Source organism: Mycteria americana, chromosome 3, assembly GCF_035582795.1.
Source record: "Mycteria americana isolate JAX WOST 10 ecotype Jacksonville Zoo and Gardens chromosome 3, USCA_MyAme_1.0, whole genome shotgun sequence".
NCBI lineage: Eukaryota > Metazoa > Chordata > Aves > Ciconiiformes > Ciconiidae > Mycteria > Mycteria americana.
In genome coordinates this window covers 63,997,523-64,012,237 of record NC_134367.1, presented here as the reverse complement: position 1 = coordinate 64,012,237, position 14,715 = coordinate 63,997,523, and the positions used below count along the sequence as shown (strand labels likewise).

The 14,715-nt window shown below is 39.3% G+C and overlaps 1 protein-coding gene across 7 annotated transcripts in view; it reads right to left on the bottom strand.

The window, feature by feature from the left end:
* The window catches only part of EYA4 (EYA transcriptional coactivator and phosphatase 4), a 161,187-nt gene that overhangs the window by 69,568 nt on the left and 76,904 nt on the right, over positions 1 to 14,715 (bottom strand). For all 7 annotated transcript variants that reach the window (XM_075498771.1, XM_075498768.1, XM_075498772.1 and 4 more), the window contains one exon: positions 7,700 to 7,749. In XM_075498771.1, coding sequence (XP_075354886.1) covers positions 7,700 to 7,749 — 50 coding nt within the window. The remainder of the gene's footprint in view (positions 1 to 7,699; positions 7,750 to 14,715) is intronic.

Below are 14,715 nucleotides of genomic sequence, written 5' to 3'. Positions count from 1 at the left end.
GATATGTAAGACATAAGGTCATATCCAGTGAACAAATACACATAAAATACCAACTACTTTTTAATGCATATATTTGTGTATTTGTTGAGTGAAAACTGGGAAAAAATAAGCAGCCATGAAATATTTTAAGAGTAGGTGGTTCAAGCCATTATTCAATAGGATTTTAACCATTTTCAAAATACACGTAAACAAGCAGGAATGACAGCACATTTCTAAGGGGACAGCAAATAAAATAAATCCTTTAAATTTAAATCAGTACATTGCTGCATGGACTTGCACAGGATTTTGTATTATCTCCTCTATGTCATAAATAGGACATATTCCTACCAACAGTTAACGATAAACTCAGACCTGTTAGAATAGCATGTTTCTCTCTTTCTCAGAGACCTTTATCTCGTTTCCAGATGTATTAGATTTTTTTCTATTTTTAAAATAGGTTTTAAATCATTAGCGGTGGTTGGTTCTTGCATTCCAGTAGCACAAATCCATACTACAAAGCTCTTATCTTTCATAGTATGTGACGTCAGGCAAAAAGACTATGTACTTGCACTTAAGGGTAACTCCAAAATCTCCAAATTACTTCTACTAAGACTTCTGTTAAAATCTTGTTTATCCTATTTTTTTTTTCAATAAGGTGATACGAATTTCCAAAAAGTGTTCAAAACTTCTTGGTTTTTGTTGCTTTCATTTATTCCAAAGTCTGACCCACCGTTGATTCAGCTTAATGGAAGTCTTAACACTGACATGATCTGGCATGGGATCACCCAGAGAAAGTATTACTAACATAACAGAAAATATTTTATGCCTGATTTTAACAAAAACCCAGGAATTTGTAACAGACCTGAAATATAAAAAATACATTAATTTTATTGTTAAAGCCACAGGGATCTGTTAATATAAACCATTCAAATACTTCCCTGTGATGTCATCAGTTACCATGTGTTTGCACTCTAAATAGATTACTGTAATTTCTGTAAACATATCAAATATATTTTTAGAACTCTTTGGGGGCTTGATCCAGAGCCAACAAAAACCAACGGGCAGACAGTGACCAGCTTCAATAGGCCTCGGGTAATCAGAAGACTGAATTTCTAAAGTTAACGAATGAGAACATCAGTGTACAGGAGGCAGAGAGATACCACACAGACTGCTCTAAAAATAGGAAAGACTTGCGCTGCCTGAAAACCACACGCCTGAAAAGACAGCATACATAGCAAGGCAACATACTTCTCGTAGCAACTGTCGTGCAATTGTCGCGGATGCTGTATGTCATTCAGTTACATGTATCTGCATAGCCATCTCACTAACTATATTATTTTGATTAACTCAAACCGCCTAAGTGGCATGCAGACTAAATAAGTGCACCAAACCTTTAATAAGTAACAGATTTGTATAAAACATTCTCTTGACTGCAAGCTAAGCCTGTGTGTCCCAGAATGTAGCCTTTAAGTTAAGAGAAATCTTATTCCACAATGTCGTTACCTTAAAATTGGAAAATTGTGATACGTTTTTTGCCAGCCACTGTCTTGACTGAGAAGTCTGGGCTTGATCCTGCCAAACTTTTCTCTTCGGTGAAGTGTTTATAAGTATAGTGGCCTCACTGACAGACATACACTATCCCTCCTGTTGACTGGATTTTTTCTTCCAGTTCCCAAAATTACTTGTGGCAATCTTTCAGTTTCAACTTTATTTATCCTGTCTTTTCATAGCAAATTTGTGTTGCTGTATCTGTTCCTCTTCATAGTTTGCCCCAAACACAAGAAATACTAGCAGCTAGTCACAAAGTGCTTTTTCCTGGCTAAAGAATAATTTTATTATTGCATGTATTCCCTTCTGGAACTGAACAGTTTTGCAGAAAAGCAGAATCTGTAAAATCAAAATAAATGCTTTCATTGCCTTTGCTCATATTGTGTATCTAGCTGGTCTTCTTGTAATAAAATCAGCAGCGCAACAGGTGATGCTGGTGGAGTCTGCATGGTTGCTCAGGAGAGGAGGGATACAGTGAGGTCTCTTCACAGTCAACAGAAAGAAGATCAGATAAATGGCATCTCGGGAAGTGCCTACCTTACACATCTACTTCAGGGTGAGATGAATCTCACCTTCAGAGTCTAAATCAGAGTCCTCTCAATATCTCATTTCCTCAAATGAAGCCCATTTATCACGTCATTATGATCTACAGATTATTCAGTGCGAGACACAGTGGAGGTACACTACTCCTGACTCAGAAAAGCATTTAAATTACCCTCTAGCCAAGATAAGCTACATATGGTTCACAGACAACAAACCCTTACCTTCTAAAAAAACTTTTAAGACATGGATGAGAAGAAAATGAGGGAGCACAATATGGCTAAACAGCACATACGAAAGCTTGGTAGTCTGAGCTTGCCTATTTTTACTGCACAACCAAAACTTATTTTTTCTATTATAATTGCTGAAACTTTAACGACAATTTCCATAGCTCTTGCTGGCTTTTCTTGCTCAGCAGCTCAATCATAAATCTCCTCTTCACCATGTAACAATAAACATTTGTTGCTCATCTCCTGAACTGCAAATGAGTGAGAAGGTACTGCTGGTCTCACTCTCCTAGGAATGGGTATGCAGAGGGTCAACTGTGTTCAAACAGTCATGGGAAAGGCATGACAGCTTCATCACAGAACCTGTCAGATGCCTCTAAAGCTTGGATTTGGGTTGAGGAGTTACAGTGCTGGACCAGGTAAATATGGACAATTAAATGGTATTAAAATAAAGCCAAGAACTGACTGGAAGAATCAACCATCATCGTCATCCTGAGATAAGACTGAAGGTCTTGTTGAGGGAATCAGTCAGGGAAAGAGACATCTCAGATGTATTTTACACAGTCCGAACTGCTGAGAATGAAACACTTTGATGATCTGGTTGTCCAGAATAAGGTGCAGAAGACACATGTTATTTTCCTTTTCATTTTTGTTAAATATAAGGATGCCGATGGAAACCCTATTCGGTAATGCACTCATGCAGTATTAGCGTAGCTCAGGTACAGTAAGTATAGTGAACATCGTGTTCACAACAGTGCCCCCAGATTGCAGAGGAAACAAACCTTGGTCCGGTGAACTGCATGTGAAAACTGTGGTAGCTCTCACTGGCATTCAATACCATTTATTTACTTGCAAATGCACTAATGACAGTAATTGTCTCTGGACATGTATATGTACTCTATACCCTGACCAATGAAAAACCAATGAATGACCAATGAGTAGGTATCAAAATGAGACCAGTGAGAAAATGTGAAAGCCTATTTCTCATTCAGAAGTTTTAAGAGAGACTTTTAAGATGAAGAAACAGAAACAGGAATTCATATCTTTTAAATCTTACTATGTGGTGCACTTTTAAGAAGTGTGGGTGTGGAAGAACAGAACAGCAATCATCTGATGAACAGCTGCAATCTATGCTAAGAGCCTCACTGAAACCCGTATTAAATTGAAATATTGGAGACCTTTTTTAAACACATAAAAAAATACCTCTGTGCTTTTTTGGACAGCCTGTTTATCTGGCAACTGTGTCTGTGCATATGATTCAATATTTACCAGTGATCATCACTGGTGAATTTGTAGTTCAGTAACACATAGGAACAAACTTTGCCTAGCTGGTACTAACGCAATAGCTATAATGACCCTGACTACACTCTTCTTACAGCATCTGATAAAGTTTTAAAAGAGAGGATTTGCTTAAAGTGGCTTCTTTTACCTTCCTTCTGCTTTCAGAAATAAAAAAATATATAAAGGAAAAGACAAGTCAGGAAGAATGAATATAGCTTGAGATACTGAATCCACAGGTTTGTAGTAAAAATTATGCAACAAGAATGGAGGGCTTCTTACTCCATAGGGCTTAGCTTTAACTTACCAATACAAAGATCCATTGCCCTTCTGTGAATACACAAGTAATGTCTTTTTGACACCACTATGTATTTTCACAAGTTAATTTGTCAGCTAACTTTCATCCCAAAGTTACAAAACTACTTGTTAAAATCTTCAAGCTCAACCTTTTTTCCCCATAGCTATCATCTTCACAATATAAAGATCATTGTTTAAAGAGGGAAAGTATATGAAATATATGGCCATTTTCATTTACCCTTCCAGGAAAAAAAGAAACTGTGTCTCAGCTGTCAGAAAAATCCCCTCATTCTTCTGCAGCATCCTATACTCTCCAGAGAGTAAAAAAGCCTGATTTTTTTTTTCTATAATCAGTGGACTTCGAGGAAGTGGCAGAAGACCCTGCTAAATTTCCATTTGCAGGGACTTCCTCTCCTTCCCCTCATTTCTCTCCTCCCTATTTCATTTTATAGCCCAGAAAACCCAGTATTTGTTGTCAGATCTCAATTCCTAATGTGACTTTGGTCTTGCAGTGGAATCTCTGGCAGGCCTGGTGGGAAAGGAATGAGGATTTGGGGGTAGCAGAGATGTGTTCATCAAGCAGTCTGTTGTCTCAAAGAAAGATGCTGCCCTGGGATGTGCAGCCAAACGGAACATGCTGTAGCTGAGTGTGAGCAGGAGTCTGGGACTCAGTATTTATCATTTTACCAGACTTCAGAATCACACATATTCTAGTGTTTAACTCATTCCCGCAGCAAGGTCTTGGGGTTTGAGGCTGTAAGTGTAGCTTACAAGTTTTAAGGCAACAAAGTGCTCCCTTATTAGAATTAAAATGGCTTATTTGATTATCTGTAAAAAGGGAGCGAGCTCCTTAATAACTGCAAACAAATGAACTTTCATGCATTGCACGAGACTTCAGCGATTCTTGTATGACATTAAATTTAATGTAGGAGCTGTTCAGCGTACTCAGGATTGGTACCATTTTAAAGTATACCCATCATATAAGAAAATTAAGAGCAATGTATGTTTATAGGCTCTGAAAACAGGAACTTCTCTTCCTAAACTCGCTAGTGAATTTGATACAGGGCCAGCGTGCTGGAGTTGTCACCCATGCATGTTACTCCTGTCTCGTCCAGACCTGTAGTATGATGGTTGCCAAGTCCCAACCATTGACTGCCTCTGTCTTGCACTCCTGCAGCTGCAGAAAGCTGTAAGCATTTTGCATGACTGGATAGCTACCCAGACTTGCAGGGCAAATTTGATTTTTATTACAAACTTATGACGAAAGAATGCCATAATATTGATACAGCTACAATACCACCATGATTAGGTATAATACCACCATTTGGGTATAATATCTAAACATTTGAGGATAAAAGAAAGTATTCGCAACCAGTTCATAGGGATTTGGCAAAATAACTCCCAAGAAACTTTGATAGAATTTGTAAGACAAAGTCATTTGTGAATCAAAATTTGTGACAGAGATACTGAAGAGTCCTGCATGTTTCTTTTTGTGTTTACAACTCACTTATCCACCGCGACTTCAGTTCTTAACTACAGTTCCCCTTCCATCTGTGCAGTTTACCTGTCTGTCAAGATCACAACCATTTTCTATAAATAAACGCTGGCAATGGGCAATTTTTACTGCATGTATAGCCAGATACTTCTGGAAAGCATTTTTTGATATGCTGCATAGGTTAGTAAATTCCCTTAAAAAAATTTACTCGTCACATCTGCAGTTTGAGTGTTTCTTTCTAAAAGACAAACCAAGGCCAAGCAAGACAAAGAATCTGCTGATACACACATGTCACTCCAAGAATTCTCCTGACAAAGTTCCCACACCCAATTTAATTACTTCCCTACTGTAAAAACACTTTCCATCTGCATTTATTGTAATAGTTTCAAATCCAAAACCAACAGACTATAAAGCTAGCTAAATAAATGAATGATATTGGCCTTAGGTCCCAAGCCAGGAGCTATTCTGTAAGGCTGTGTGTCTCCAGCATTCATTTTTATGCTGATGTTTCATTTTATGTGCAATGTTTTCACTTAAGCCTTGTTTAGAGAAGAATTACCTTGCTCCAGGCTTTCAAGTTTTATGTGCCGCGCGGTGCCCTCTAGTGCTGCTCCAGAGACTCCCCTGCAAGACCAAAGTCGCATCGCGAATCGAGATCTGACCAAAAAATCCCGCTTCAGGCCGTAGACACAGCATTGCACACGCTCAGGCCAGGAACAGTAATCCCAACTGTATCTGATACACCCTCAAACTGAGGCCGCGGAGCTTGAAATGAAAAGCATTTTTGTTTGAAAATGCACCTTAAAAAAATGAAACTACCAGATTTAGCCTCCAGATTGACTATTTCTAACATGGGTTCCCTTTTGCACTCGGGAGAAAAAAAGTAACCTATTCCTCAGACTTGGTATGAAGAATTTAACTACAGCTCATACGAAATTTCCTGATGTGCAGAGGTAATGACAGTACATCATATTCCAGGTCCTCATGTTTGTTGCAATACCATAGTCTGATGAAACTACATCAGACTATGGACTTCTTCATAATTTGTAAAGACTTGAGATGTAACAGTCTCATTTGGACAAGCAAGACACCTAAAACTATGCACATGCACCAGTGTTTTGCTAAGTGGGGATTCTCCATGCCGACAAAGTACTTGGAAAGAGCTTGACCTTTATAATAAATTTTAATCCAAAGCAGCACCACAGCAGATACATTTTTCATTTAGAAGTTATTAAACGAGGCCTGAAGGGCAAAACATGCCTCCACTGAAGTCCAGGGCAAAACTGCTACTGACTTCACTGGAAGCATATTTGGACATTGAATTTTGTATTCCCTTACATACATTCAGTTCTTACCAAACTAAATGAAAGGGTGTATTAATAACTGACATGAAAAGCTAAGCAAAGAAATTCAGATGGCGCACAGCACAGCTCAAGCCCCGGGTATTATTCCGGCCTTGGATATTGCAGGTGACCCCCAGAGGATCCTGCTGCCACAGTGGCACAAAGACATAGTTAAGGATGGGATTTGGGGGCAAACCTTGAATTGCTTCGCTTTTCTGGTATTAATCACGATATTAGTGTGTCACCAGGTTTGTTTTGTGGCTCTCCCCTCCCAATTAAAGCTTCTGAGTTTTTGTGAAACTGAAGTAGGTCTTCTAAATAGAAGCAACACAAAGACAAAAGCACTTCAAGCCACAAAACTTGAAGAAAAACATCCACTGTTGCTCAACAGCTTAATAATCAACAGGAAGAGGCACACTTGATGGCACATCTAAATCAATTACTACTTCATATGCTCAAAATTATACATACATGTACATATATGTGCAAAACATGGAAATTAAATCCATTTTTCCATGTACAAAGACTAATTGGAAAAGTTTCTTTATAAAGAAGGTATGGCCTCTTCCCAACTTAGCAACACAGTGGCATGTTTTGTATAAGTGAAAACAAAGAAGTTTTGGTAAAGGTGAATTTTCCCAAATAAACTATATTATCAGTAAACTTCAAGACGTAGGTATGCAGAAAAAGGATAAACAAAGAAAGTGACATTTGTGTACAGATTTCCCTACACTATTTACTAGGATTTTTGTTTTAAATTGAGGATGACAATTCAGCGTTATGGCACCATCTAAACTCGACAACCTAGATGCTAGCCCACATCTTTAACCAGGACAAGGGGAAAAAACTCTTCCAGAGTGAAAACCATTAAAACTGATCCAACCATTCGTTCTCTGCAAAACAGGTCTCGCGCTCGGATGCTACGTCCCCGCAGCACAGCTCCGCCTCGTGCCCTGCCACCATCAGTCGGCGTTTGCCCTCCGGTACCGTACCTGGGATTCTGCGGCTCTGAACCATCTGACTCTGTACACGGTTTCTTTACCTGCAAAAGCAAACGAGTGCCAGTTACTCTCACTTGAAACACAACTTCCTCGCTCACGGTTCACGCACTTACAGCGCTTAAAGTGGATCCAGCTCTGCTCACCATGATCGCTATAAAATACTTCCCGCATTTTACAGCAGCAGTATGCAGTACTAAACAGTGTGTTTCATTATTATCCCATGAACAGCTGCCAACTGCACTTCCCCAGGCTCCATTAGTATGTAAAATGTTCGGCTAAAATAGCTTGGGAGTAGTCTGACTAGGAACAAAGAAACCAAAGAGCCAGGTTCCCCACTTTGAAACGAGAAAGCCATACTGTTCTCAGCTCGGTAAAGAAATGTTTTCCCAATTGATACTGCTTCTGTTTCCTGCTAAAGCTCACAATAATAAACACCAGATTCTGGGGCAAAGCGTAGTGTTAGCTAAATAATTCATACATTAATTTTCATTTTGTGAATCTGCTAACTGTATGTTAACTGTATTTTCCTAATGCATCAAAGAACACATACACCATTTCCACACGTATTTGCAATATATAACTACATAAAAGGTATTTCAACTTCCATATTGATCTCTGCAGTATATTGCTGTTAGCTAATTAAAGGTGAAAAAATCCATCACTTTCAAACAAAAATAGAAAACTGTTCTCTTGCAGACTAGATATCTCCTTGGGATCTTCAGGATTTCCTGCAAAAAAATTAATTGTACCTTCTGGTAATCTAAATTTCTTGTACTTCCAGCAAAGAAAAAACCATTTTGCTCACTTGTGTGCTAATGCAGAATCCAGAGCTGTGTGGGATGTTTCAAAACTCCATTTTTAAAGTCACCTAGAAACATCAGAGTCACTCAGACTCACTTGATGTGACTGACACAACACACAGAACATTCCCATTACGACCAGCAAATGTTCAATGACAGTTTTCGGGAATACCTTGCATCAAGAGATTCTTTTATACTTTTTTGCTACTTTAAAAGCGTTTCAGAGAAAAAAAATGTGACTGACTCACTTCTACTGAAGTCATTGGCAAAATACTCACTAACTACAACAGAAAAAGGATTAGGCTCATGCTAAGTATTTTCCCTAAATACCTCAACTGAATGCCATGCAACATAGAATCGTAGAATCATAGAATGCTTTGGATTGGAAGGGACCTTTAAAGGTCACCTAGTCCAACCCCCCTGCAAGAGCAGGGACATCTTCAACTAGATCAGGTTGCTCAGAGCCCCGTCCAACCTGACCCTGAATGTTTCCAGGGATGGGGCATCTACCACCTCTCTGGGCAACCTGTTCCAGTGCCTCACCACCCTCATTGTAAAAAATTTCTTTCTTAAATCCAACCTAAATCTGCCCTCCCTTAGTTTAAAACCATTACTCTTTGTCCTGTCACAACAGGCCTTCCTAAAAAGTCTGTCCCCGTCTTTCCTACAGGCCCCCTTTAAGTACTGGAAAGCTGCTATAAGGTCTCCCTGCAGCCTTCTCTTCTCCAGGCTGAACAACCCCAACTCTCTCAGCCTTTCCTCGTGGGAGAGGTGCTCCAGCCCTCGGATCATTTCCGTGGCCTTGCTCTGGACCTGCTCCAACAGCTCCATGTCCTTGTTGTGCTGAGGGCTCCAGAGCTGGACGCAGGACTCCAGGTGGGGTCTCACCAGAGCAGAGTAGAGGGGCAGAACCACCTCCCTCGACCTGCTGGCCACGCTTCTTTTGATGCAGCCCAGGATACGGTTGGCCTTCTGGACTGCAAGCGCACGTTGCTGGCTCATGTCCAGCTTTTCGTCCATCAGTACCCCCAAGTCCTTCTCTGCAGGGCTGCTTTTGATCACATCATCCCCCAGCCTCTATTGGAACTGAGGATTGCCCCGACCCAGGTGCAGGACCCTGCACTTGGCCTTGTTGAACCTCATGAGGTTCACACAGGCCCACTTCTCCAGCTTGTCCAGGTGCCTCTGGATGAACATCACCCATAGATGTCTGAGTACAAGCATGGTTCTATAGATGGCCATTTTTATTCTTCATTTGCATTCTAGATACTGGAAAAACAATATGGTTGCATACCTGACTATTCATAGAAATCAGTTTTCAGTAGCAATAATGAAGATTTCCCCATGACGATAACTTAAAACTGTCTATTATTGTAACAGGTGTTATTCAAAACACTAAAAAAATAGCAAACACAAAAGATCCTCTAAATACTATGTTTTGCTTGATTTTTACTACAAAACTTTTGTCAACCTATCCAGTTATTCAGTTTCATCACCACTAATTTTCCTCCTCTTGGATTGTCTTTGCTATTCCTACTGTGCTACCCCATGGACTTGGTACTCGCAGTGCTTCACGGAGACACGCGATGGTGCAAGGGCTCAGCGTGAGAGACAGTGAAGGCTCACGTAAACCCAAAACTCATAGGCACTCTCGCATAAACATTCAGATGCAAACATCATTGCTGTAGTTTTATGTTCACTACATTGTTATCAAAGTACCGTTAGATCTGAAAGACAGTAAAATACTTGAGATATAAACACATGATCGAGTACCAAGAAAAATGCCTGCAGTGTGTGTTAATATACAAACAAGAGAAATATTCATTCAAATGAGTGTACTGAGTGTCAACATCACAGGCAACTGTTCAAAAAATGTATTCAAAACCATTCAAAGACACTGAAATGGAAACAGCCCTTCATTAAGAGGAAGTGTCTAGTCTCAGAAGCAGATTGTCTCAACTGAGTTACAGAGGGACTTGGCCAGAAAAAGAATATTTTTATTTTACATATAAAATATAATTTAAAATAATTAAAAATATAATGTATTTAGAACTATAAAATTAAAAATATAAAATAGAATAACATAATGTAATTAAAATTAATTAAAAATATAAACGCATCTAATTTATTTAAATCCTAGTAAACCTCCTTTTTCTTTGTCCCTTTAGCATATACTCATTTCCAGGCTATTTTTGCTATCTCCTTGCTGTTAAATTTACTGGCATTTATACATTCCTTTCCAATTCCTTTGCCATTCATGTGGTTGCCACCAGTAGCACTGTCTGTCACATTTGCACTGGGGCTCAGATCTCACTCCTCAGGTCAGGAAAGTTCAACCAGTGACTTTAACCAGTTGCTGGAGCACATCCCAACACCCTGATTTTGCAAAGTGATGGCAGGTCCTTTGGTGGGCAATTACCACAGAAGCCCAAAGATAATTCAAACATACACTAACGCTATAGAGCACTTTTAACATACACAATATATGAAGAGCCCTGGTTTTCCTGGGAGGGATGAGAAGTGCTTCTTCTCTCAGTTAAGCAATAGCTGGGTACTCACAGGTGAGTTGTCCTACCCCTGCTCACACTAGTACTATATCTTGCTTTGACCAACATTACCAAGTAATTGAAATGACTGAAAGATTATGCTCTGTGTGGTGAACCTAAAAGAAACCCCGACAAATTTTGGTATACCTTAAAAGGGAGTAGCAGGAAAGCCACAGACTAATTGTATCAAAGAGAGTCACCTCCTGTGAGGTGGAACAAACTTGGGGAAAAAAAGAAGTGAGTATTTTGTATTCAAGAATATCGCAATGAAAGCAAAATATTTTTAAAAATAAGACTATTTTGGGTTTTCAGCTTGGTATATAGATGACGCCGTTAGTCTATGATCATTCTCTGAGGAAATGTGCAGCATAAGCACATGGTATAGACTTGTCTTTTCCTCTGAGACTAAATGTAAACTTCATTGTGTATCTTTAGGGTCCCTCTTTAGGAGAAAAGATTTAATAAATAAAAATGTTATTTCTTAAAGGAGGAACAGGCATGTGATTTTCTTTCAAGTGGCCATATGGAATGAACACCATTTCTCTTCAGGGCTACTCAAGTAGCAAAACACATTTTGTTATTCATAAAATTATGCCACCCTTGAAGGTGAACAGAAAATCACTGTGAAAACTTTTGATCAAAGACTAAATATCATTTCCTTTGTCTTCAGCTGCACTGTTTTTCCTCTTAATCTGCCTTGCTGACTGTTTTCAAAATAATTAACTTTTACTAACACCACATTTATTTACATTCTCATGTGTTAATGCTATAAAAAGAAGCTTTTTCTTTATTCCTTCTCTGTTTTCCTTTTTTTTTTTTTCTCTGTGTTTACACAGGTTTTCTCACCATTTTAGTTATATGCATGTTGAGAATCATTCACAAGAGTGGTAAGATACCAGTTTCAGTTGGTTTTGAATTTTGCCAAGCTGCACCGAAATCTCCTACCCTGGCTGCCTACTACAAAATGTTTGAAATGTTTCAGCTAAAAATCCTTAAATCCAAATTTTTGAGAAAACATGCTGTTGTGTTCATATTTTAAAAGTCACGTCACTATGCTGCTGAGCAGCTTTAGTGCCTGCAACTTTGGAGGCAGAATCGCAAAACTGGAAGTGGGGGGAGTCCAGGGTGTACCGGTACCAAGGAATCATCACCTCTATGAAATGGTGCCCAAATTTGTTTCCATTTATAAGCTTCTAAAAGCTCTGTTTTCACACCGTTAGTGGAATCCTGTTGTAGTCTGGCTCCTGAATTCTTGAAGACCCTATCTGCGTTGAATACTCTCCATCTCAAAGATGCTGGCGCTGAGTAAGACCTAGGATTACTTCTCCTGAGTGCCAGGAGCTCCCGTGACAGCAGGAACGGGACTGACAGTAGCGAAATTGTCCTTCTTTGCTCTGTCAGTCCCAACTCCCGCTGTGCAGGTACCCAGGCAATACCCTGAAACAGAAAAACCCTGTAGACTCAAATACAGGGAGGAACAGAGGAAAAACAGGAACAGGGAGAGGGAATGGAAACCAGGGGACAAAAGAAGAACAGGATCTGCAGGGGGAAAAATTAGAGGAGGGCAGAAGCCAGGTGAAAAAAAAGTGGCAGACGTAGGGGTGGGGTGTGGAGAGTGGAAGAGTACTGGGGCTGCCTGGGACGGGACAGCACAGCACAGTTTGCTCTCCTTTCCTCTAATTAGATTTGGGACTAACACCATAAACACAAGCCTGAGCATTCATCAAATATCTGTGAAACTCACTAGTAAAGTCTTTAGTGACCAGTCTGCCCAGAGGAACAGGCCAGTTCTGCTACACCAGCTGCACGACAGACCTAATTAATGATCCAAGCTGGGAAACTATACTTTGAACTTACAAGATGGTGTACAAATGTTATGTTTAGCCAGAAAAATGAAGGTCTAATTTGACTCAAATTGGGGAAAAAACAGTCAATATTTTATGCAATTTCTGCCTTCATCTCTGCCCTAGTTCAGCAGATTTCAAATATGAACACTGTTTTAAGTGTCTGATAGTATGAGGGCACTGTGAAAGAGAAATGCATTTATTAAACACTAAAATTCTTAATTTAATGTGTATGAGAAATATTTACACGATGAATGATTTTATATTGAGTATGGACTTCGGATGCTTCATGTTTAACAAATATAGACCGAAGAACATAAAAAGAAAAATCTAACTACACATTCACTGAAAAAAGGAGACATCCCCTGGAAAGCCTAGTATGTCATGTAATAAGAGCTGCGCCATAATGCATAAGGACTGGATTTCCACAGGCCATATTAATTCTGGCATTTCCTTGCTTCTGATGTTTTCCTTTGCAACATTAACATCCTTTTAACATGATTTTATTGGACCTCATTACACTAGACGTTAAACCATGAACTGGTCCTGCTCTATGAGGTGTTCTCGCACACACGCTCATGGTATTAAACTCATAATGCAACACAGGTGAGAAATCCCTTCTAACACTTACAATAAGCACAGCTGAAAAATCTTGCAACATCAGCAGTAAATTATTCTGGCAATGAATCTGCTGAGCTCCCTCATCTACTGCATCAAATACGGCCTTGAGCATCCCTCCCAAATTGGTAGGCGTGCAATCGGGCTGAGTAGCGCCTGCAATGCTTTGGGTCTGGAGGAAGCAGCTCTGCATGGTGGAGCTATGGAAGCTCTAACATCAAGGAGACAAGAACGAAGAGGGAAAAATACTCTTTGCAGACCCAAAGACATCTCAAAGCACATGTATGTGCTTGCTCAGCCTGTGGTAATGCCACTTCTGATTGGTCTGGAGTGCACTCCTACTGCCTGGATGCTTCCCTACAGCAAATTACCCTGGTGAAAGCTCACCAGCTTCTACTCACTGTCCAGGGAAAGGGACCATGTCTGTGGAATGGCCCCAGGTGAGGATGGGGCATTCAAGGGAACAGTTTGATGGAAATACATGAGAAGAATATGGCTCAGGATGTCTGTGACACTACTGTGAGAATGAATAGTAAAGAAAAGTAGCTTCTCCTTCAAATATTTTTAGATGCTGACTTTGACACTGTTTACATATAGTTTTATAACCATCTTGACAACAAAATCTTTAGCACAGAGAGTGTCTGTACAATGCCTAGGCATAACAAAGGTTTCCTTTGCTACCATGACACCCTTCATTGCTACCATAAAACAAATAATGACATTATCTTGACCTACAAAAACAGGGCAGGGGCTAGCTTAAAGATACAGTGCTGGGATTTAGTAACAAATTGTAGCTATTCTGAAAATGTATATGCTTTCAAACTGATTTTTAAAAAACATACAAATATTATTGAGAATTAAGCAGGTTTTTGATGGCTAAACTCAAATAATACTATATCTACGTATGTCTTCTGAAGACAAAATCTCAGTGAAGCTTCTGCAAAAACAGACATGTTGAAGACACCTAGAGATAGATCTAAAAAGAATTCTAAATAATCCCAAATTCTCAACTGAATTTTTCATAGTAAATCACTGTTATGCTACACTTCCATAGGTCTCATAAGGGTTTCAGTTACTTAAGCCTAATAATAATAAACTTACATAATATAAATATATATAAACAGTTTGTATGAAAATGTAATATGAAATGAAATGAAAATGTATATAAAAAATGTAATACTATATAGTTACTCACCATC